Source organism: Corvus brachyrhynchos, unplaced genomic scaffold (assembly GCF_000691975.1).
Source record: "Corvus brachyrhynchos isolate BGI_N302 unplaced genomic scaffold, ASM69197v1 scaffold293, whole genome shotgun sequence".
NCBI classification, from domain to species: Eukaryota; Metazoa; Chordata; class Aves; order Passeriformes; family Corvidae; genus Corvus; species Corvus brachyrhynchos.
In genome coordinates, this window is record NW_008237410.1 from 3,102,103 (window position 1) to 3,125,901 (window position 23,799).

Consider the following 23,799-nt stretch of genomic DNA (forward strand, 5'->3'; position numbering starts at 1 on the left):
CCTTTGGTGTACAATACCTTTGTGGTTGCTGTATCATACTAGGAAATTCATCCACTTATGCTTTTTTTTTTTTTTTACATATAAATAACAAAATATATTTAAGTTTGAATAATAATCTTTATTTCTTTATTAGTTTATTTGTAAAAGGTACATTGTAATCCTGAGCTACTGCTTTTATACATTTAGCATCATACAAAGACAGATCATTTACAGTTTGATCATTTACATTTATTGTGCTCCAAAATCCTTATCCGAATATCATTTTGACTTAGCAGGAACATAGATAATTTAAATTACATGTATCCCTGAAACATCCATATTAATTTACCCATCTGACCCCAATATCTAAATTACTACAGTTGTCTAAATCACTCAGGACATTCCTTCTGAATTTAGCAAAAACTTGTTTAAAATTATAAAGATGGGCAGTGCAAGAACTGGTCCCTCAATCCTTTGTGAATACATCATTAGAAAAAACTTTCTGTTTCCGTATTCTCTTGGCAAGTCAGTGCTAAATTGACAAGATGTACTTTGATGGAATGGTCCAAGTAATAGTTGACTCATTTCCTTATTACAGCAGTTAATGAGAATTTACAGTGTCTCCCTTTGCAGTGACCAGTGTCATAACTCTCCCAAGCAGGGAAAATCTGATGCCATCAGAGGAAAGTAAGAGGCAACCCATCACCATCTTATTGTCATCTACATGACACTGAAGTATTACAAACCAAGTCATATGAAATGCTTCCCTTAGACCCTGTAAAGGAACTTGTAAGAATAACCAGAGTTAAGTTCCATAATCCGAGCATGGCTTTTAGGATTTGCCAGTTTAAAAAAAAAAAAAAAAACCGAAACAACAAAAAAACAGAACAAACCAAAACCTCAGTCCCAGGATCCTTGAGGAGAAAGCATTTATCCTAACTGAAATCCAATCCTGGATAAATGGAAATTTAACTAGACTATCAAAATAGCATCTCTCTACCTGAAAATCTCCAAGCATACAGTGTTTACAAATGTCTCTCTAGCAACAGTGTCAGTCTTTTAAACACGCACGACTTTCATTTCCTGAATAAGGTCACTATGATCTTAGGCAAAAGATGCAGTAAAGCAGTTCAAGCAAAATGCTTATTGCTTAGGTTTTAAAGCAAGCCACTTGAATATAGTTTTAGTTAAAATGTTAAGTACAAATGTGAAGCTACTGTAGAAACACTTATAAACACTCTTGCTTTTGAATTCTTACGATCATCTAGAAAAATGGCAGACAGATTTTAACATGACAAAGGAAATGTAAAACTTAATACTGTCTGTTGAAATAAAATTCAACGCCTATAAAGACAGAGTTATGAACATGTAAACACAGCTTTAGTATTCAGAGCTAGGGAATCTAGCAGCAAAACAAACTATTTGCATATTATGTAGTGCAATGAACATTTGTTCTTAGAGACCCCCAGTCTTTAAACTACTTTGAACAGAATGGAATCCTTACAGGAAAGGTTTAAAAGTGTCCAAGATGTAATATCCAGAACTACTAGATGTTCATCTATAATCTAACAATTTCTCTATGCAAAACTGTGCTCTGGATAGCTGACTTTAATGGCTCCCCAGTAGCAGGCTCGAATGAGGCAGATTAAACCTAAGAGATAAGCAACAGCCCAAGAAACATATGTTGCGTGAAATCGCCTGGCGAAATCTTGTGTACCGACCTAAAAAGAGAAAAGAGTAGTGTCAAACATACAGCACTATCTGTTTTTCAAGGAAGAACAAGTTATATTAAGGAGAAGCATTTCAGCACCTTTTCAACTCTGATAAGGGTAAATTGGGTATTTTATTGGCTTAATTTTACATAACCACAGGATAATTGAGCTTGAAAGGGAGATCAGGAGACCTTCTAGTGCCAACTCCCCCGTCAAAGCAGGGTCAACTCTAGGGTGGATTTTAACCCAGTTAGACCCCAAGTAACTCCAAGGATGGAGGCTACACAAGCCTCTGGACAAGCCTCATGGAGAAATGTTTTCAAATAATTTTCAAATTCAGTAAGGTCATTAAAAAAAGGAAAATAAATCTGTCTCTCACTGTTTTTATTTCTGGCTGGTTTTTTTCTATTAGAGAACCTGGAAAATCCTTCATAACTCATTTAGGCTCACACATAAACAATTATTCAAGTTAAAATGCAAGTTAGAGGCATAATGAGAATTACACCTATGAATTCACTGGACGTATTTCCTTGCATGAACTTTTCTGGGATTCCCAGGTAGAAAGTTGGCTCTAGTAACCCATATGAGATACTGGTAAGCCAGATAGCCTTCCACATAACAGAGTAACTACAAGGTGAGCCTTTTAATTTGTAAATAGCTTATTAACTGGTTTTACTCCTTACAGCTTGTACAAATTACAAAGACACACATATTTTAGCACTTGGAATCCCATTCACTGCAGTGGAACTTATATTTCTGGCTATACAGCAACATGTATTTCTGGAAACCTGGAAGTTTTGAGAGCTCTAGCAAGAGCAAGATGTTCCAGTATTTCTACAGTGAAGTGAATCATTTTTCATAAAACTGCAGTTTTTAGAGATGAAGAGTCAAATTTAACATCAGAAAGAAGAGATTCTCGAAGTGTCAGAATACCTTTTTTTTACAAAAAAAATTACATTTTTCTGGCTAACTCAGATGATTAAAACCACATCAATTTAGGAAGTTGTACGCAAATGCTGGGGAAAGAATAGCTGGTCAACTAAGAGAGCTCCTTTGAACATGGACACCCCTGCACACAGTTGCAAGTTTATCATGGGACATCACTCACAGTTAATCCAACACCAATGAAGATGCATATCATTCCAATTGTGATATATGCACAGCAGCGCCTCCGTGGCAGCGCACTTCCAACAGAAGAACTGTTAGAAAATAAATGGTATTGTAAATTAAAAACAAACAAAAAATTCCAAACCAAACAGATAACAAACACCACAAAAACCACCCCTACCATCAACAGTAACTATTTTAAAGGGGAACTATCAGTGATTATCTAGTACCTAAAAATCTAGGTGCTTACAAGAAAGAGAATGGTGCCACACCCACAGTTTGAGTGCCTACCTTCTGTACCCACAGTGCGCCCCAGTAATTGTCTTGGATAGCCTTTGGATGGCAAAGCTCAAGTTTGCTTTTCAGCTTCCATGTTGGTTGAAAAACAAGCTTTTGACTTTTAGTACATCAGCATATGGCTTCAATACTTCACCGCATCTAAGAAACTGAAAATAACTTCTACCACCCCTACATGTCATTAATAACAACCTTCACTATCCATTTCCGGGATATTCAGTACTGTTCAGTGGCTAAACTGCTCTGAAGATAAATACAAATCATTTTAGTCACAGACATGTAATTTTTTTCCATGTTCAACATCTCCAAATACTGAAATTCTTCATGCCGTTAAGTCAGTATTAGCAACTTGAAGAACATGACAAGTTCTTCTTACTTTCCAATTTTTTTCTGAGTTCTACTACAATTTACATGAGCTGCACAAATCACTTCTGACAACCAAGGTAAATAAATCCCCTGGAAGTTCTGTCACTCATCATCTAGGCTATGAACTCCAGGACAGACAGCTCTGTCTCTACCTGCTGCATCAAGCTATTACAATGCTTCACTCAAACAGAATATAAAATGCAAATAAAACATTACATTATTTACTACAGGTTAGGAAAATTATTCCAGAAGCTCAGCATTGTTTAGCAAATACATCTTCAGTCACACATTTGCAATCACATACAGCTTACTAATGAAGGAAATAGGAACATGATTTAAGTCCACTGAAACACAGTTAAAAGGACTAGAGAGGCAGAAGTGCTTTTATAAAACATGTATTACCTATCTTAGAGGTGCTTTGAAGCATGCTATCATTAGTTAAGTACTTCAGACCTTTCTGGGAGATCAATGCACCTTTGGAAATAGTGTAATGCTTTCACTCTGTGTTTAAGGATGCAAGAGAAAGTTGTTTTCATCTCAAGATAGTTCAACATATTCAAGATAAATGCATAATAGAAGAAAGTATGGCTAAATTATTGAAGTAGTACATGTGTCATATGACTGACCAAATTTCTGGCTCCAGTTAATTAACCACATAGCAAGGCCTCATATGCTTAGCATGTGACTAAAATTTTCTAAGCATTTGTCTTAGAAAGCCTTCAAATAGATTGCTTTAAGCAGCTTTACTTCAACATTATTTCTTTACAAGGAATTTCTAAAGTGTTCCAAGAAAAAAAAAAGAAAAAAAAAACAACAAACAAACACCACCACAGTCCTCAAGCTAACACACAGAGCTTCATCTTTCAAGGCAAGAGTTGAATAAAGTGACTACTCACAAGCCATTTTCAGAGGAGCTGGAAAAGTCCCCAAAACAGTACTGCTCATTAGCTTCCATGGGGAAATAACTTCCTTAGCAAAACCTCACAATACACAGTGAAATGGGACACTGGAGGGTGCTTGGGGTATGATTAGGGTAAGAGAATTCCCACTCGGGCAAATAATGGTATCTTACCCTCTCACACCTCCACACACTCCCTCAAAAGCCACTCTACAGCCATTCCAGAAAAGGGATATGTTGTTCAATTCCAAGTTACATGAGTTAAAAATAATAAAACCAAATAGTAGTTTTACAAAAGGGGAAAAGGGAAGAGACTGAGCTTGCCAGAGTGACCTTAGGTTACTCCTCTGCAGGATTTCATGGCTATGTACTCAAAGTTAATTCTATTACAGAGCTGGATACCCATAAGATAAGCTGGTAAAAGTGTCGTGTTCAATACACCTAAAACATACATGATATTTACTGTGCTGTGTATTGCACGCAGAGACAAAGCTCATTCTGGGAAAGAGACTTTCAGTTTCAGATCTGACTTACAGTTTTGTTTTTGTAATCATAACATTGCAGGTGCTATGTGTATTTTCCATCCATATTTCTCTCAAGCTGTGTCTCCTCCTATCCAGTAAAAAAGGCTGGGGGAGAAACCATCCACTCAAATACCACAAAATGGAAATGTTAAGAATGTCTCAATTTAGCTGCCTTTCTCTTTCCACAGAAAGCAATGATTAAATAAAGATATTAAAGTTTATACAGCCACATAACAGACCTAGGAGTTCCAATAAATCATAATTCATTTTTCCATCACCTCCCAACAGTGATACTAGCCACCGGCCCACTCTAGATAGTGAAGCTTCCCTCTACCCACCCCAAATTACAAATAAAAACCCCAAACTAACTTAGAATAAAGAAAGCTGAAACTCTACCCCAAAAACCTACCAACTGTGACAACTTTGACAAGCACATCTGGCAATATTAAAAATGGGATCAAAAGAACTTTTTCATATCACAGAAGCAACCAATTAGTTCCATTGTGGGAATATGAGGGAACTCTCTACAGAGCTATCTAGAAAGCAGCAGTTCCTTCTTCCTGAGCTGCTGCTGAGGAAGCAAAGGCACCTGCCAGACCTTTGGGCAGCAGCAGCAGATATAAAAGATGCCACATCCAATAAAGCATCGGATAGTAATTAGAAGAGGGGAAAATCGCCACACGGGACAAAGGCTACAAAAGAAGTAGGACAGGAAGGAATGCTGGGTCTCTTGTGCTCCAAATAATAGGAATTATGACCAGGATTTCAGACGTGCTTTTAAGAAGGTTTTTAAGAGGAAAATTAAAATGCTAATATTTTGAAGCTGAATAGCACTGTTGAAATTAGCCTCCAAAGTATTGATGGGGTTCCAACATCTCTCTCTTTCCTAAAAGTCCTTTATGGGGCAAAGGTGTTATAAATTCATTCAGGTTCATAGTTTTAGAAGACCTTAAAAAGTAAAAGAGATAGGTTCTAAAAGAAAAAAATATGTATTTTTGACATTCTGAAATAATAACTTGTACCATTCAATTCTCTTTCTAGTAACTGAATTCATGATCCTGAATTTTCTAGATGATTTAATATACATCTTGAGAAAGAGAACAGCAAACAAAAAACCACTTCCTGCTTCTTCTCCACCATTAAATGAGAAAAATACTGGAAGCTTTCTCTAAATCTCTCACTCTTGGAAAACAAGCTGAAAAACATCTGGTATTTCAAAATACAGAAGAACACTAAATCAGCAAAAAGAGACAGTTTCTCCCCCATTCCCAGGTGTCACTAAAAAATAAAACTGTATCATGACAATTCCCTCATTAGCTACATTTGGTTTCCCAATGCAGTGGATAACATGCAAGGAAGGGCCTGTGTCAGGCAGAGCCACTACGCATCAGTTAGGCGTCTGCAAACAATTTACCTATACAGACAGGACAGGTTTATAGGCCACTTCCAAAGAGATTTGGTCATTTACCAAATAAGGACTTAATTCTCTACATCTCTACATCTACAATTAATTTCCTACATTTCCCAAGTTATTTTGCAAGACAAAACAAGTGTGTCACAAAACAAAGTTGTATCACAATGGTAGCACATAGATGGGATTAAAAACAAACAAGATCCTATTTCCCCCTACATTCAGATATGAGAGGTTTAAGTACCATGAGGCATGATGGCTTTATTTCTCCCTGAACACCGTTTCATTATTAACCTTTTCATGTAATAACTTCTGATCTCTCCTGCAGTTTTAGAAGGCATTTTTAATATAAAGATCTAGTACCCATCAACCAAATGGAAGGTCGTAAACAATTTGCAGAGATTCACTGCACTTTTAAAAACATTTGAAACAAAATGATGAAAAATACTTGAGAATCTCCAAGTCTCCGCCGATGTCTCCTTGAAAAGCTTGCTGTTGCAGTGATTCAAGGTGCCCTTTGCCTTAATCTACACTATCCTTTTTTCAGTGACAATCATCAACTGAACCAACAGAAGGAATGAACAGTTCTACATTTGGCTACTCAGCTACTCATGAAAGAAGTTTTGCATTAATAAGATGAAACCCTACATTCCCTTCTAACTACTTGGCTATGATGACCTCTGACAAAGTCCTGATAGAAAGCAGGTCACCACAGTTATTTATTCCATCATCATGACTCAAAGTTCTGTCTCACCTGTGCTGTGCCCTAAATCCATGTATTAGAAATGTCTATGCTGCTGGAAGTGCAGAACTCCCAGCCATCACATATCAAGTGTGGGAAAGCACCAAGCAACTCATTCAAAGCTAAATTACAATATTCCACAGTTTGCATCCTCAGCCCAAGGACAGACTTGCCCACTTGTTAAAATTTGTTTTGCCTTCTGCAATACAGCTGCCATGCAAGCTGTAATTATCACAAATTGCACTGCAGAGAGGCTCCCACTTTCCTACATACAGATAGCATGCTTTGCACTCTATGGAAGAAAATACCATGAAAACCTTTAAGTTCGGCTGGAATTTAAATCAGAAGCAACATTAATCAACAGAAGACAGACCAAAAGATCACATGCTGTGACTTTTGACTGTTGCTTGGAGCATGGTTTATTTTGCTGCTGCTATTGTTGGGGTTGATTTCTTTTGTTTGGTTTTTACTGTTTGTTTTGGTGTTTAAGGTTAAACAACAAATAATACTGACTAAGGAAAGTCAAGAGAAAAGCCAAGGTCAGCTAACAAGGCTGACATAAAATGTAAAACACAGTTGCAATTAGCTTTAAACCAAACAGCAAAACTCCAACCCCTCCCCAAGGACTGAACGGACTTAATGTGCCAATACAAACACCCCTGCAAAGCAGCATCTCCTCAAGACTGAGTTTATTTACCCTAAGGAAATTAGCACATATCCACAACTCCACACCGGGTTGGTTACACCGCTGAGGTTAAACACAGCACTAAACTGACTTCTCTATCAAATACGCCAACAAAAAGACTTCAACCAGTGTTGAAGGCCAGGCCACGCCCACACCTACAGTACATTTATCCTAAGCCTTCTGCTTCCTAAGGGACCTACTAGTTTTCCTACAACATGCAACACAGCTGAGGTTCTCCATTCCCAGTGGAAAACACATTTGCGCCTTTAACTGGAAGTCACACTTGACTGCCAAAGGAAGACAAATATTTAAATAAATCAGCAGGACATGAAAGTCTCTGAAGTAGTATTTATGTCTTATTTCACATCCTGTGGCTGAGATTCCATACAAATTTAAAGTATGTTAGTAGTGCAACAATTCAAATTAAGAATTCCTGAGCTCAGATAAGAGAGGTCAAACAAATACGCAAAAGGAGAAAAAAAACCAACCAAAACCAAAAAGACTCTTATAGATCTTGTATTCTAATTTTTCTTGTTCTTGTTGAAGTAATAACAAATGAATAGACCAGTTATTCCACAGTAATTCATAAACATTAAACAAGCTAATGCATTAAGATGCTTAATACAAGTTAGTTGTTGAGTTTATAGTATCAGTAAACCCTCTTCCAAATTAAGACAAGATTACTTCCTTTCCTCCTTTTACAATAAAACAATTCAAGTTCTACCTTTAAAGATGACATCTGATTACTGCTGTATGAAGAGGTAAAATTTCAAGGACATAAAATGTTAATTTTAGCAACCCATTCTTGTCTATAGTTAGCTACTTATATTTGCCGCTGTCAATTCAATCAGAGCATTTTCATAAATGCAGGTTGGATTTGTCAGAGTTATTGATTTCTACACAAAGAATGGAGAATTCACGTGCACACAAGATCTGCTTTAGCCTTGAACTTCAGATAAACATGAAAAAACAATCAGCACAGCCAATGCATTTTACTCCAAAGACCTTTACAGAAGAAACACTGGCTGCTTCACAGTAATTTGTATAACCTTGCCTTCAGAGAACTTACATTTTTTTGCAGTGTGGGCATTTTGCTAGTGTGTTAAACCTCAGTTCCATCCACTGTAAAAAGAAAAAAAGAAAAAGGTTGAAAAAACTGACCTGAGAAAACGGTTGTGCACTTAATGTCAAATGTCACTATGAAAATATTTTGCTTCTCAGACTTTGACTTGTTTCTTGTTTTATTCTAGAAATAGGATGCCCTTTCATCAGTGGAAACATCAGATTAGTATTCCCATGTGAACATTTCCCATGACTTGCCTTAGTATTATAGAATTTTCTTGATGTAATGTGGTTGCATCCACAGGCATAGTATGGGCAACATTATAATATTAATAGGTTTTCTTATCTTACTTAAAGACTATGAATATACCCTGAATCAAAATAAGTGTGTTTTCTTTGGCACAATTACAGATAGACGTATTTTCCAATCTTTTCCCAACCCTTGCATCATTTATGAAAACTAAGTTATGGGTGCACAGAAAGATTAGTTAAAGAATATTTTAGAAAGCAGGTATCACGTATTATATCAAGGAAATAGCACTATTGGCTACTTTACACAACTGCTCAAAAGGTGATATGTAAAATTGTCCATGGTCACCACCTTCCATGCTCAGACTAAAACCTATGTGGGAAATAGCCTTAGTGAAAGCAATGCCTGGAACTAACTCAACCAGGGGATACACAGTGATATACTCACTTAAAAACAACAGGTTCTGTTAAATTTCATTCTGTGATAACCTTAGTATTAAACAAGCATTTTAAACACGCTTGTCTTGATCAAATGAATAAGGTTATTTTTCTTCTCCTTGTAAGCAGTTATTTTGTAACTGCAGCTCTCTTCTGTTGCCTTTCTCAACCGGAGGTTAGTTGGAAGTTTTTTTGGTGAACTACAGTTTTTGTCTCCTCTCCCTTCTGGATTTATGCAGAAGTCACACTGCAAGTTAGCAGCAGGGGAAGAAGCCACAGTGCAGATCACCAATGCCTCCATTAGGACCTGTCTTATCTCCATGAGAAATCTGAAAGCTGGCCTGCTGAAGTGAACAGTGTTATAACTGCTACAACCACAAATCAAAATCAGAGCCCATCCTTGCATGGAAGGAAAGCAGCACCAACCTACAGCAAGCACCACTTAAAAGCTGAGAAGAAAGTTATGATTTTATGAGTAAAGAAACGTGTCTTCTCATGCCTTGTCAGTATGAAGAGATTTTGCTGTGAGCAAGGTTTCAAACCGTGGTATTCATAGAGCATTTTCCTACCTCTTGAACATCTCCCTCAGTTTTATTTACTTGGGGATAAATGTCCACTAAAAAGAAATCCATCTTTTTTTTCCTTGTTCTGAAATATCCATTTACACATTTACAGAACAGCTATGTAACTGGTATTATTTGCTTACAAAACTTGACCAAACTGATTTAGCAGAGTTTTATTTTATTCCTTAATAAAACTTCTGTAATACTCCCCATCCAAGCAAAGCATTTTAAGAGCATTAATTCTACTTCCACATTCCTGGCAGAGGAGCAAGTTAAGTATTTTTCTGCATCCCTTTCAAAAACCTACTCAATTTCCCTTAGTTCTACACAGTGAAAGTGGGATAAGATGCAGTTGTCAGTACTGGGGATGGAGAGAGGCCTCACCAGAGCAGTTATTTCAGCTTTTTAAACTGCAGTTCCAGAAATAAAAGGGAGTCTAATTCCAGGATCTATATTTTATCTATTTGTAATTCAACTTCACTTCCATACACCAGTTTCACTTCTATATCACAGTGTAGGCAACTGCATTTCTTCAGTTACTCATTAACAATCTTTCCAGGGTTTTAAAATTTCTAATAATTAGACTAAATTATTAATGGCTACTCAAAGGTATTTGGGCTGTAAATACTGATGGAAAAAAGAGGCAGCAATAGTCTGTTTTCATTGAGAGTTACATGGAAATAACAGAAGCAGTAACTGTTATGATGCCTTTTACACAGACCAGATGTGTAGAAAAAGAGCAAAATTGTGACAAGACATTCAAACTACACTAATTCAAATCATATTAGCATGGTGAGGAAAGGTTATGTGCATGTACACTCTAAATCATGCTTAAGCTGGCATTTTTAACCCATATTCCAAAGTGCTTTAAAGTACCCAATATTGACTCATGTTGTTAAGAAGTTACAGTTACATGAAATTTAGCTCTCTGCTGAGAATACAATGATTTTTTAAATTGAAGCAATAATACAGCCCAAATTCCTGGTTAGATATACTGAAACACAGGTGAACAGATGAGGAATCCAGAGCTCTTCAGTGTTTCAACTGTGGACAAAAGTAGACATCCATCAAAGGAATTACTAGAAGAACAGTCAAATATTTTCCTTCCGAGACTAAAATAGTTCTCAGTGCATTCAACACAAGACAGTGAAAAAAAAAAACCAACCAAAAAAAAGACATATGCACATAAATACATACACAGTCCCACATACAGCTGCTTCTGCAAAACAAGCTTCCCCTCCACTCCCCTCTGGTCTTTTGGGAAAGCAAAATACTTCTGCAAACTAAAACATGTCTCAGTTTTCTGAAAAAAATGGGTTTTCTATTCAATTATTTCATAAGAAGTAATTTTTGTATTTGATTAGTTAAAAAAAAAAAAAATTGACAAAGCACAAGTGACAAGGCACAGTGCTCAGCCTACAGCCTGTGGCTTTCATAGCTTGCTCCTAGCTTCTAGTCCTTGAGGTCCCTCTGAAAACAGGAGAGTAGCAAAAAGATGGCAGAGAGGGGGAGGACACAGGGACAGCCCTCCCTTGTCCCCCATTTCCAAAGGCAACTCAGCCTCTGACAGCCACAGACCACTGCAGGCAGAGGCCCCTCAGGGAGGGACAGCAGGGAATGACCTGCTGCTGGCAGAAACCGTAACTTCACAGCCCAAGTCCAAAAGCTCTCAAAACAGCCCAAACCAGATCAAACTCATATTTAGCAATACAGTTAAACCCTCCTCCTGCCCTCCTTTTCTATTCTACCCCTTTTTCCACTTGTCAAGTCCAAATCTGCCAGAAACAGTAGAAACCTTAACACGGAAAGAACTTCTACCAGGTTACCAAGGGAAAAAAAAAAATCTGATAGTTTGGCTACAATTTTACATCAGTACTAAGCCATTCTTCCAGCTAAGACAGAGAAACTTTAAGGCACTCCATAGCAAGGAGCATGCTTTTCATAATTTGTGAAAAACATCCCCCCACATGCAGAGGCAAGCAAAGCACAGCCCCCACAGTTATGTTTTCAAATGGAAAAAAAAACCAAGCCAAAACAAACCCAACTTGGAAAGGTGGTGAACAAGCTGATACTCTTAAAAGAACACAGAACATGCCAATTTGACTTTTCCATCCCAGGGATTCTAGCTTTGCTTATTTTTTTTATTTTTTTAACTGCCGAGTAAAGTAAAAGGGATAGCCTACTGAGTTGCTGAGAGATGCATCCAGCACTACGTATTTTCTTCACACAAGGAGATATCGAAAGGCAGAAATACTTACTCAGAAACTGAGTTTCCAGGCTGGCTAAAATGCTTTTTTGTTGCTTCTCTGCTCATTCTCAAATCCAAGCAATTTCCTGATTTTTCTTAACTAAAAATTTTATTTTCAGAATCTCAGACCTAATTACAGAAAAAGTGGAAGCAAAAGATTGGTGGGAAAGCTGTGTAACATGAGGAAAAAAGAGTTTGTTTCTTGATAAGTCAGCATAAAAAAATAGCAAGCTTCCAATTTCTAATAGTTCAGGGAGTTTCTTATGAAGGGACAAATTGGTCTTATCCTGGCAGATAGGACTACGAAGTTCTAAACGTTGCAGTTCCCTAAAGCAACCAGAAGATATGAAGTCACATGCACAAATCCCAAACTAGAAAACTTAGCCTTTTAAGGCATAATCTAGTAGTTATGGGCAAAATCAGCCTTTATGGATTTGGTTTTACTCCCTTATGTTCACCTGAAGTAGTTCATAGCTTAAACTACAAAGTTAATTTGGACTGTACTTATACAAATAAATAGAGGATAAAGACAAGTAAAACTCCCATGCTTGTGAAAGTCCCTAAAGATCAGCCTTTTGGCCTTTTAAAAAAAAGGCAAACAGAAAACCCGCTTCAGCTATCATCAGTTTCAGACTACTGTTCTTCAGCAAGGGTTTTAAGAAATAATATATTTTTTAATATATAAGCAGAATTAGTAGTTAGAATGTTTCTTGAGCATCTCTCTAACTGCTTTCCTGTTAGCACACTACTTGTAAATTCATCATCATAGTTTCTCTTCGGAAAAAATAAAGAAGAAAGAAGCGTAAGGGCCATCTCCTGCTCCCTGCACTCATCACCTACTACAACAGTTAAGACATCACAGCACACCTGTCCTGGATTCAGCTGGGAGTACTAATTTTCTTCTTAATATCTGGTACAGTGCTCTGTTTTGGATTCAGTAACAATGTTGGTAACAAGCTAAGGTTTTAGTTGTTGCTAAGTAGTGTTTACCCTGAGTCAAGGACTTTTCAGTTTCCCATGCTCTGCCAGCAAAGAGCTGCACAAGAAGCTGAGAGAGAGCACTGCCAAGACAGCTCAGCTGAGCTGGCCAAAGGGATATTCTATACCATACCAGAGAACATTATGTTTGGTACACAAACTGGGGGGAGTTGGCTGGGAGATGCTGATTGCCGGCTGGGCCAGCAGGTAGTGAGCAACTGTATTGAGCACCACTTGTTTCTCATGGGTTTTATTCCTCTCTCTCTGTTTTCATTACTATTATTATTGTTATTATCACCATTAGCAGTATTTTTCTTTTTGTTTCAGTCACTAAATTGTTTTTATCTCAATGCAGAAGTTGTACCTTTTTTCCAGTTCTCCCCACCGCCGGGGCAGGGGGACTGGGTGGTGTTTGCAGTGAGCAAGCAGCTGCGTGGTACTGAGGTGCTGGCTGGGGTTAAGCCATGAAAGCACCTCACTGATCCATAAACCTGAAGACTTGAAGGCACAAGCCTATTTCATTACAGAGCCTATCACAAGCGAATCCTTCTCTCTCTGCTGGTACAAGCCAACATGGAGTGGCATCCCCTAAGCTTCCTTTTTCCTTGCACAACATGCACTTGAGTATTCTCTGATCTTTATGAGTCTTATAATCCTTTGTTTCAGGAATGTGCCACCTCTCTTGTGACTGTTACCTTTAACTGTACCCCTTACCTAGCCATTTCCTGCAACTCACAAACCTGACAGATTCAAGCACAGCTGGATGATGAAGCCAAAGCTAGCTTACTTGTGTACTGCAATCAAAATTCAAGTGTGGCAGCACCTTGCCCATTTAGAAGGCTACAGTGAGTTCAACATCAGAAGAGTATTCGTGCATCCTTCCACTTCAAAAATGGGATAAACTGTCGCTCTCGCATTTAAACCAAAATCCCCAGTTCTCCAACAACCTACAGATATGCCAATGGCAAGTGCCATAACCAACAGCTTTCAGGGGCTCATACAGCAATGACAGAACTGCTCTCTTGGCCCCTGCAGAACACAGCCACCACTACAAGCTGCAACAGAACCTGGAAGCCCAGCTTCCTTTTCCAGCACTGTCCACTCTCACATCACTAACCAGTAAGACAGACTTTGGGCTTTATCTATCCATGCACAGAAAGACTGTTAAAGGTTTTCTCGAAACACATATAAAGATAACGAAATGCAGCCATACATCCATAACAATGAGTACAGAAGAAGTTTTGGTTCCTCAATAATGCCAGACAGTGAGGCAATATACTCTTAAAACTGCTTACAACAAACAGCTTGAGGGATAGCACGGTGAGGCAAGAAGGAGAATCTGATGCTTTACTTACAAGGAATGTATTTCCACAGTGCCCACACACCACTCTAGTTCCATCTGGTTGAACTGGCAAGGCAGGTTGAGCTGGTTGCTCTTCTGGAATCAGCATTACTGGACCAAGAGTAATGATGCGTCTACTGTGTTGAGAACATTAGATACACATGTAATTAAGCTACCAAAAGAGAAGGACGATGCGTTTAAGCAATTAGCTCAGTCACTACCAAATATTCTTACACTTTTAAACTATAATCTACTTGTTGAACAGCTGATGCACCCAGTTTTGGTCTCTCTCCAAAGTGTTTTCAGTTTTAAAAATATTCTCTTTCCCTCTAAGATCAGCCATACAAGCCTAAACCCTATAGAGATCAAAGACTTGCAAGCATGTGACAGACAAATGAAAACTTAATACCCAGGCTGAGCAAGCCCAAGAACTGAAATGTACACACCCATGTGAAACATGTAGAAAGAGTAAGGATCTTCCATAACCTAGTTCTCCTTCCCACACTACTAACAACCACATCAATATAAGAGGCATATCCACATTTTGCACAGTAAAGATTCCTTTCAAATTGAGTAAACTAAAAAAGAAAACCACCCTAGGTTGACTAAACGCAATCAATTTACTTTAAAAGTTTCTAAGTATTTGCTTTTATGTTCAATGGGTTTCCAATTTAATGATACAATTTGTGAGTCCAAAATGACAGTACCCAAATTAACCAACTAGAAACAGAATGAGGATGAGACTTCTTAGAACAAAAAAAGTGAAGGGGAAAATTAAAGCAACATTTAATTTTTAATCTCTCTCCACCTACAACCAAAATTTTATTCTGAATGGCTTTCCTTCGATCCAGAGTCTTCCATTCAGGGCATGCTCCCAACTCTCTCCTTCAAAGTACACCAATTTTGTTCAGTTTCTAGCAAGACAAATACATAGACTATCTTAGGGAAACAGCTTGGATGTATGCTTTTGAGATTATTTTAATAAAATTAAGGAGCTTCTGATTTAGTTTAGTTACCAGCCATGTAATACTATAACTGAACTATCCCATGAACATTTTTGCACTCTGAGAAAATGTTTTGAATGTTTTGAAGTCCTCCCCAACAGAGCATCAGTGAAAGAGAGTAATTGCCACAAGTCTCAAACTATGTTGCAAAACCAGAGCAGCCAACAGACTGGTGATTTGGGCACTTGGTGGGGTAGAGCTCCCACTCACACATCTGCAGGCTCAGCCTTCCTCTCCACTTCTCTTAGAGCTGCACCACTTACAATCAAACTCCTCCTACCTCTGGAGTCTTTAACACCTTAAGCCCAATGATAAGAACAACCACTATGGCAATCACAATTGCTTCTTTTATAAGCAGTGTGTACATTAAAGTTGAGAGGAGAATGAAAACTCAGCATAACTAAGAAGGAGAACAGGACTGAAGCCAACCTACTGCTCCGTTTCCCATTTTGCTCTGAATCCCTACTCTGAACTTAGCAAAGTGAGTATCCTGTGTGTTTACAATAACTAAATCTCCAAGAAATTATGAATGTTAAGTCACAGAAACAAGAAGTGGATTTTCTTCTGTTGTTCTTTACATTAGTTTTGACTTACAAAGTAGCTAAAATGGGACACACACATCTGAGACTAAAAGAAGAAACTTTTTCCTCTTTAAAGTTAATCTTAAAAAAAAATATTCAAAATGGACATTGGCAATACCTGTGTCTGTAGCAGTTCAGTAATGCTCTGTAAGAGTCCATGTAAAGAGACCAAGGCTTGAACTTCTTTTAGTTTTAAATACTCAACACAAAGACAACAGTTGCTTTAAAGAAAACTATCTCAAGGCACTGAGAGTATTTTATTCTTACCAGTTTGGTCTTGGACAGCCTATTTTCCGAGATGTATCCTTACAGATAAGGAGACAGTTACATTGACATCTAACATACTTCTTCCCTGAAGGAGGGTTTTTGATTGGCTAAACAAAAGAAAAAACAAAGAACCACAACCACCAGAGAACACACATCAGAAGTCATAGCAATTCACTTTTTTCCACATAACAGGATGACAAAGCAGAACAACTTCAGTGAAAAGTTCTTGCTAACAGAGAAATACACTTCCTCTTACAGAGGAAACTTCAGAGTCAACAGAAAAAACTTCTAGTTTTGTTTCTTAAGAAGTGAAAATTTCCTTATTAAAACAATCAAATTCTGCAAACTCACAGAAAAAAACATTTGTATTTTAGCAATGACAATTCAAGGCTCCAGTTCAGTTATTTTTTTAAATGTGAGCTTAAATAGTGATATATTAAAAAAAAAAAAAAATTAAAAAAAAAACCCCAAACCACAACCACCCAAAACCAGTCAAAACACCAAACAACCTTTCTTGCCTGGTACAATGGCTTTATTCAACAGTGAAAGGATCACAGTCTGTTTCTTGGTCACTAAGAGAATATGTAGGCATCACTGAACTGCAATCTTATTTTAAACTGTACTGAAATTATCTTTCTCCAATCTGGGAGTCATGTTTCAATGTCCCTTTCATACAGCAAATCAAAAGGTGCACAATGCTTTGTTTGGCTTGAAACATTATATATGGGACAGGAAAGTGACTATCACTGGCAGGTTCTCTACTCTCACTTTTAAGTGGAAAAAAAATTTCCTGCAGTTTCAAGGTTTCTTGTTTTCTGGACATAATTTACAGTTCTTTTCATATAATAAATATATAATAAATCCATATAATAAATCTAATCCAGTGTTTTTCATACAAATGCTTGCAGTAGCTGTGGAGCACTGCAGTATCACATCCCAAAACTAAAACTGACAGGAGGAGGAAAAAAAAAAATAGAAGCAGGAGGCCAAAGAGTGAAGACTTCCGTTAAGAGGAAAACAAACAGATAGGTCTGTGTTCACTGGAAAAGAACCTAGGACTTAAACATTTCAAAGTTGTTTTATTGTGGTCTGTTACAAGCTAACCAAGTGACTGAATAGTAGTTCAGGAGAAAGGCATTCATCCAGGCAGAGGTGCAGGTTAGTTACTTTGCTTCTCCCACTCTCAGAATAACTCAATTCTGCATTTCTCTTCATCCCATCAAAACCAATTTCATCCTTCTTTACAGAAGAGTAATTACTGAAATGACATCTTTGCTTTTGGTCCTCCTTGGAAGGAAACATCCTGCACAGCCAGCTGGACTGCGTGAACATTTATTCTAACTGCTTATGACCATCCTTGTGCCAATATGCCTCGAGCTTGCATGCCAGCCACACTGGCAGTCAGCTGGGCTGACTGTCCTTTTCCCTAGGGATAGCAGGAAGGGACCCGCCCTGTCCAGCTGAGGACATGCATTCTACCCCCACAAAAAGAAAAATGCTAAAAATCCATTTTACCGTAGCTTCATTGCAGACCGTGCACTTAACCACATGTTGGTGCAGCTTGCCATCCAAATTGATCAGTGACTGGCACACACGGCAGTTTATCACAGGAACACCGCTGGCATCTGGGCTTGCAATGGCAGTGTACGGAGGAGGAAGCTCTGCTGCAAGAGACAAGGAAATCTCAGCTGAAAAACCAGAGGATGCTAAAACACTTCCAGCAAATATCATCTCTAGCAGTCACAGCCTCAAAAAAGGAAAAAACCCACACACCCCAAAATTCAGTGTTTATACTAAACACAGAACAAACCTAAGTTTGCTTGCCCCTTCTCCACAACTTCTGTGTAGCCAAGCATCACCCACAGCTGTAGGTAAAGCAAACCAGCAACATAAACACACAGTAAATCACCCCAGAAATGTGGATCCAACAACACTTATCTGTGTAGCTTTATTTTCACATCAACTTTTTGCAGTCTTTAGAGAATACACAGAGAAAAAACACTAAAAACCCCCAAACCTACTACAGATTAGTAGCAACCAGAGACTGGCTTTTGAAGAAAAAGACCCCAGAAAATAAAACAAGACACAGGTAGGCAGAGTCATAAACAGTGTTCACAAATATCTAAAAAGACTGAAATACAAACAAGTGTTTATTGTATCTTAGCAAATACTACAGGTAAAAACACAGAAAAGTTCTGTTAAGAAAACAGGTGTTGGATAGGAAGCAGCATGAAATGCTTCCTTTTTGAGTACAACAACAGCAAATTTATGCTGCCTTGAGAAAAAAACCCAAAGTCTCCAAGTTTCTGCTTTTAAGGGTTTCAGATATCAGGAGCCAAAGTACCAATGCACAAGAAGGTATTTAGCTACTTTGGAGAGGCTAACACAAGGAAGGCTTTAGTGGCCTCAGGCCTCCATGGAAGAGCAGATTTCAGACTCCAGCTTTGTCAGTCTTGAGCCCACAAAAAAACAGGGAGCAAACACTGAAGGTCCTCTGAGGCTTAAGAAGCCATGGAATGAAAATCAACACAGTGATCTCTCACAAGCTTATCACCACAATTCTTTGGCATATAATAGCACTGACTTTTATTTCATCAAGAAGTTCAGGGCTTTTCAGGTAAGCAAATAAAGAACAGGCATATTCAGTAGTTCATATTTACCCTTTTAAATACTAGTAGTTTGAAATGCTCTGCAGCCTTGGGCTTCAATAAGTTTTTTAAAAATTACATCCAAGCAGCTAACAAACTCTTCAGAGAAGCAGTGAGAGATCAGCCTACTCCCCGTTTACCAACAGCATTGAGCAGAGCAGTATCTGCTGGAGGGTGGTGAGGGAAATCACAGGCTGTTATCAAAGCTGACAAGCCCGAGTATTAAATTTAAGCCTGTAAGAAAGCACTCATCCACTCCTTCACTCTGTCTTGAAGTGAATGTCATAAGCTGGAGGGATACAAGAAACCCTGTCTGCCCTTCAGATCCAAAAGTCATCACACACCTTTGAAGCAGCATTGCTGTCCAGCGTGCTCTATCTCTCTTTGCTACTTGGTCTACATATGACCCAGACCTGTGCTTGATTTTTAACTCACAGAGGGAGCAGGAAAAAGATGAATACCTTGAGAGTCTCAGAATCACATCCAATATACTTGAATTATTTCAGATCAGAAACAAAATTAACTTATATGCAGCAATGCAGTTCTGAATTCATGACACAAACTGATGCTCCATTTCTTGAGCAAGTCAACTTCACACGTCAGCTCTGATACACTGGTTACAGTTTCAAAGCAAATTATCAGGTAGCAGTACTGTTATTTCTTCTGAGGAAATACATTCTGAAAAAATGCAGCATCCAGAAAAAAAAAATTAAGTAACAGTATTTTGCAGTACTGTGATACCCTATTTTAAGTAAGGCTGCCACATGCAGGACATGGGACATTACAAGACATTAAAAAACAAATGCACACAAGACAAAATCCCAACCCACACATTTTGGTAGAAACAAGCTCAAGCCTACTAGAGCACTCCAGAAACCAGGTTAGAGACTTGGATGATGGGGACAGCAGTGTCTTAACCACAATGGCAAAGTCAAGGCTGCTGCAAGGGGGTTTTGGCAGTCAGCAGGCTGCTTAACTGCTCCTGCAGTGAGCAGCTGACGCTTTCTGGCTAGGGGAACAGGCAGCCAGAAAACAAAAGGCATGTTCAAAAGGCTAAATACCAAACTCTCTGTCAAGACACCTCGACAGTTCGCTCCCAGCTTGAAGGTTGCTTTTCTGAAAAGCAACAATTGTTTTACAAAAGTTCTTGACTTTGTCCTCTCCATATAAAGTGTGACTTCCTCAATTCTGTGAGCTGGGAACAGGGTAGCTGTACTAAGGCAAACAGTATCTTTAAGGGTACCAGAAAGTGAAGAAACACACAGCCGCCAGCATTTCAGCTTTCCACGATCCTGGAACACTTCAAAAATTGACAACCATACCTTCTAGACATTTATAATTTTCTATACCCTATTTCCAAGTGATAACTCCTAGGAGTTTGAAAGCTGGTTAACTGAGGTGCGTGAGCCCCTACACACAGTGCCAGCCACTTCTCCAGCCTCATACTGGAGCTGCTTGGCTTCCAGGTAAGCAGCCTCGCTGTTCCTGTCCTGCTGGCTCAGCAAATATCAGATAGCAAGCGAATAATGGCTGCTTTTCAGAGCCTTGCTGCAGCAAATAACATTTGCTATGGAGCAGAAAAGCATGAGGTATCTTGGCACTGCAACCTTCATGCTTAAAGAAAACATGCATTTTGAAGAGCTCCAAAAAACAAACCAGCAAAAGCCACCAAAATTAAATGTAAAGAAGAGTATATTGGGGGAGGGTGAGGGATGGGGGATGACGAAAAGGAAAATAAAGACATTGTGTCAGAGTTAGCTGGTCATTACCCCTTAATAAAAAGGTTTCAAAGCACATTAGCATACCTTTTTTTTAGTGTGACTATTTTTTTTTTTTTTTTTGGACAGCTTGAATTTCAGGCTAACTATAATATCTAAAACCAGTTCATAAAGGTCTGTCATGTTGGACATGACTGGGTGGTAGGCAAGCTTCACATACACACCAGGAGACATTTAATGAGATACTGAATTCTCTTCTGCTGACACACCAGTGTACAGCTGTATTATCAATTTTTCTTAAAAAAACAACAACAAAAAAATCCAAACCATAAAAAACCCCCACAAAAACAACAATGGGAAAAAACCCAACAAAACAACAACAAAAAAACCAAACCAAAAAAACCTAACAGCAATTAGTTCAGCAAGATTAGCAAAGTGCCCTACCATGCAGTACATCTGACTTCCTCCTCACCCCCACAGGATAGCGATGCAATGGCAGATATCCCATTTGCAACCTGAGAAATTCCTTGTGGTGCTTGTGCACTTTCCTCCCTTGGTAGTTGAAGGGTGGAAACCACAGAGAACCACTTGCAGCCTGCCTGGGTCAAACAGAAATGAGTTTGTTTTATTTGATTAAAAAAAAAATCCTTTATCATTACCTGGGAGGGGGTGGGTAAGGGAAAACGTTAAATGATTGATGTCAGAGATAAGTTGTTAAGAACTAAGAATGCCCGGATAAAGCCAAAAAAAATCTAAAAGAAACAAACAAAAAAAGCACTGACTAATCACCTTACTACAGGGAACAGAACTGATAGTCCCACCCTTTGTGTTCTGAAAAGTTTGTTACATACTGTGGCCTGCATCCACACTGAAAACATTTTTTCTTGCTTGCTTCCATCATCAAGAACAAACACTGAGCCATTACCAGGATTCAACCATCCACCAGTTAACACAGGAAAGGATCAGCTGGGTCTCAGCTGCAGCTCAAGGGAAGAGAAGGCTACCTTCAAACTATGGTCTCTCTAACCTAAAGTTCAGGGTGACATATTGGGCACAGTAGATAATTACAGGGATAAACCTATTAATGTACATTCAGGTGGTAGTTTTGACACAAAGAGCTTCCTCCTTCCTCTGCCACTCCACGCTATCCAGGTGATGTTAATCAAGGAAGCTCTGCAGAAGGAGTTTGCTTTGGAAACAAACCAAATTTTTCCACAAGAATGCTTCTTCCCTCAAAGTCTAGCCTTGTGCTAGGGAGAGAGATAAAGACTGCCAGTTAGCTAAAAAGGATGTTTAGCTTCCACAGATCCTTTCACTAAGGAAAGCTGACGGAGCAAGGGAAGTAGAGCTACTGGGCCTACGTCACAGCTCTGGAAAATTCTGACCAGAGTAGTTCTGAAGTGCTACCTAGTATGTTTGCTCATGGACCCATCAAACAAGAGATATTCAACATTTAAGAAAGCTCTGTGTTGGTTCCTCCTCACTTTTGAGAGCAAGCCATTTATCTCAAGCACCACACCCCATCGTAAGTGCCCAACCAGTTATCACAAGTAACAGATGCCCATTGAAGACACAGGAGGACAATGAGCTACCAACTGAAATGGGCATTTAGAGTCCAGCTTGTTTCCAGGTCATGAGTTTTATCCTGGGTTCAAACAAGAGTCACTAATCTAATGCATTTTCATTATTTTTAAATTTATAAAGGCTTAAAAAAAAGTACAAGAAAGAAAAAGATTGAAATGTATGCAAAAGTAATGGTTACAGTATAAGGATCACTAAGAATAAAAACATCAAACACCAGAATGTAAGCTAAGGTGGGTATATGGATTTATTTTTTTTTTAACTTAGGGGATGATGCCAATACTGTACAAATTGATTGCAAATAAGCCCCAAATAAAAACTAAAGCCTCCAACCTCTGCTATTTTTTAGGCCAATATTCCTTTGTCCAGTTCAAATCAAAGTAAACAATCAACACAAACTACAGGCCTAACCGAAATACATTTTCACATCAAGACAAAAAGGACTAGCTTTCCACGAGTTCAAATATTATTCAGAACAGACAGATGCTCACTCATTCGAGTTACATGCATGTCATGAATCTATACAGTTAATAGAAATTATTAAGAAAGGACCAACACACTGGAGCTATTGAGATAAGAACTGTAATCTGACATTTTAAAGGGTACTGCTGGCAAAGCTACTCTAATCTTATTTAGTCTTCATTCCTTCAGCTTTCTCCACACCTCAGTTTCTCCTCTAAAACGGTTAACTGAAAAAAAACCAAGGGAAAAAAAACCCTACTAATGTACTTTGATAACATCCTAATTTATATTTTCTAAGTAATTTTTTTTCACCTACTTATTAAATCAGTGAGTATTGATCAACAAGATGATTTTTCCTAAATCTGTGCAAGAAAGATAATACCATATAATTATGCCAAGACTACAGATTTGTAACCGCAGTATCGGACTTGCTTTAAAAATAAAGCCAAAACCAGCTATGGCCTTGAAACGCGTTTGCAAGGACATCCTGGTGGTTTTGGACTTCAGCTACCACATTGCACTGAGTCCCTTCGTTATTTCAATGCGACTGCCAGGACAGGCGCTGACCACACCTGGGCACCTCTGGGCAGTGACGCTGCGATGGCCACCGGCGATGGCGACCTGCGCGCTGGGCTCCGCTGAGCTCCTGCGCTGTGCCCCTCCCGCAGCTGCCTGTGCCCATCTGAGCTGCTCTCCGCTCCGGATCTTCCACTTAATCCTGCTCCTAATTAATGGGGAAACCCAAGTCCAACAATTACCATGCAAGCTGCGGCATGCGAGCGAGTTATAATAAGCAGACCGGTTCGGGCTTGTTCTGCCCCTGCAAACAATTATTTTAATTTCTTCTATTTTTCCTGCAGAGCCGCTCAGGCCGGAGCGCGGCGGGGAGCACGGCCTGCACCCGGCACGGAGCGGCGTTACCTGTTGTTCCCCACCG

At 38.7% G+C, this 23,799-nt stretch overlaps 1 protein-coding gene across 1 annotated transcript; it reads right to left on the reverse strand.

The window, feature by feature from the left end:
- Positions 1 to 97: 97 nt before the first annotated feature.
- On the reverse strand, positions 98 to 23,795 carry TMEM55A (transmembrane protein 55A; the record flags this gene model as incomplete). The annotated part of the gene is made up of 7 exons (XM_017731044.1): positions 98 to 1,700; positions 2,800 to 2,890; positions 8,791 to 8,843; positions 14,615 to 14,738; positions 16,454 to 16,560; positions 17,969 to 18,117; positions 23,621 to 23,795. Coding segments are annotated over 7 exons (843 nt in total), but the record flags the coding sequence as incomplete, so codon positions are not given.
- Between the last annotated feature and the right edge of the window lie 4 nt (positions 23,796 to 23,799).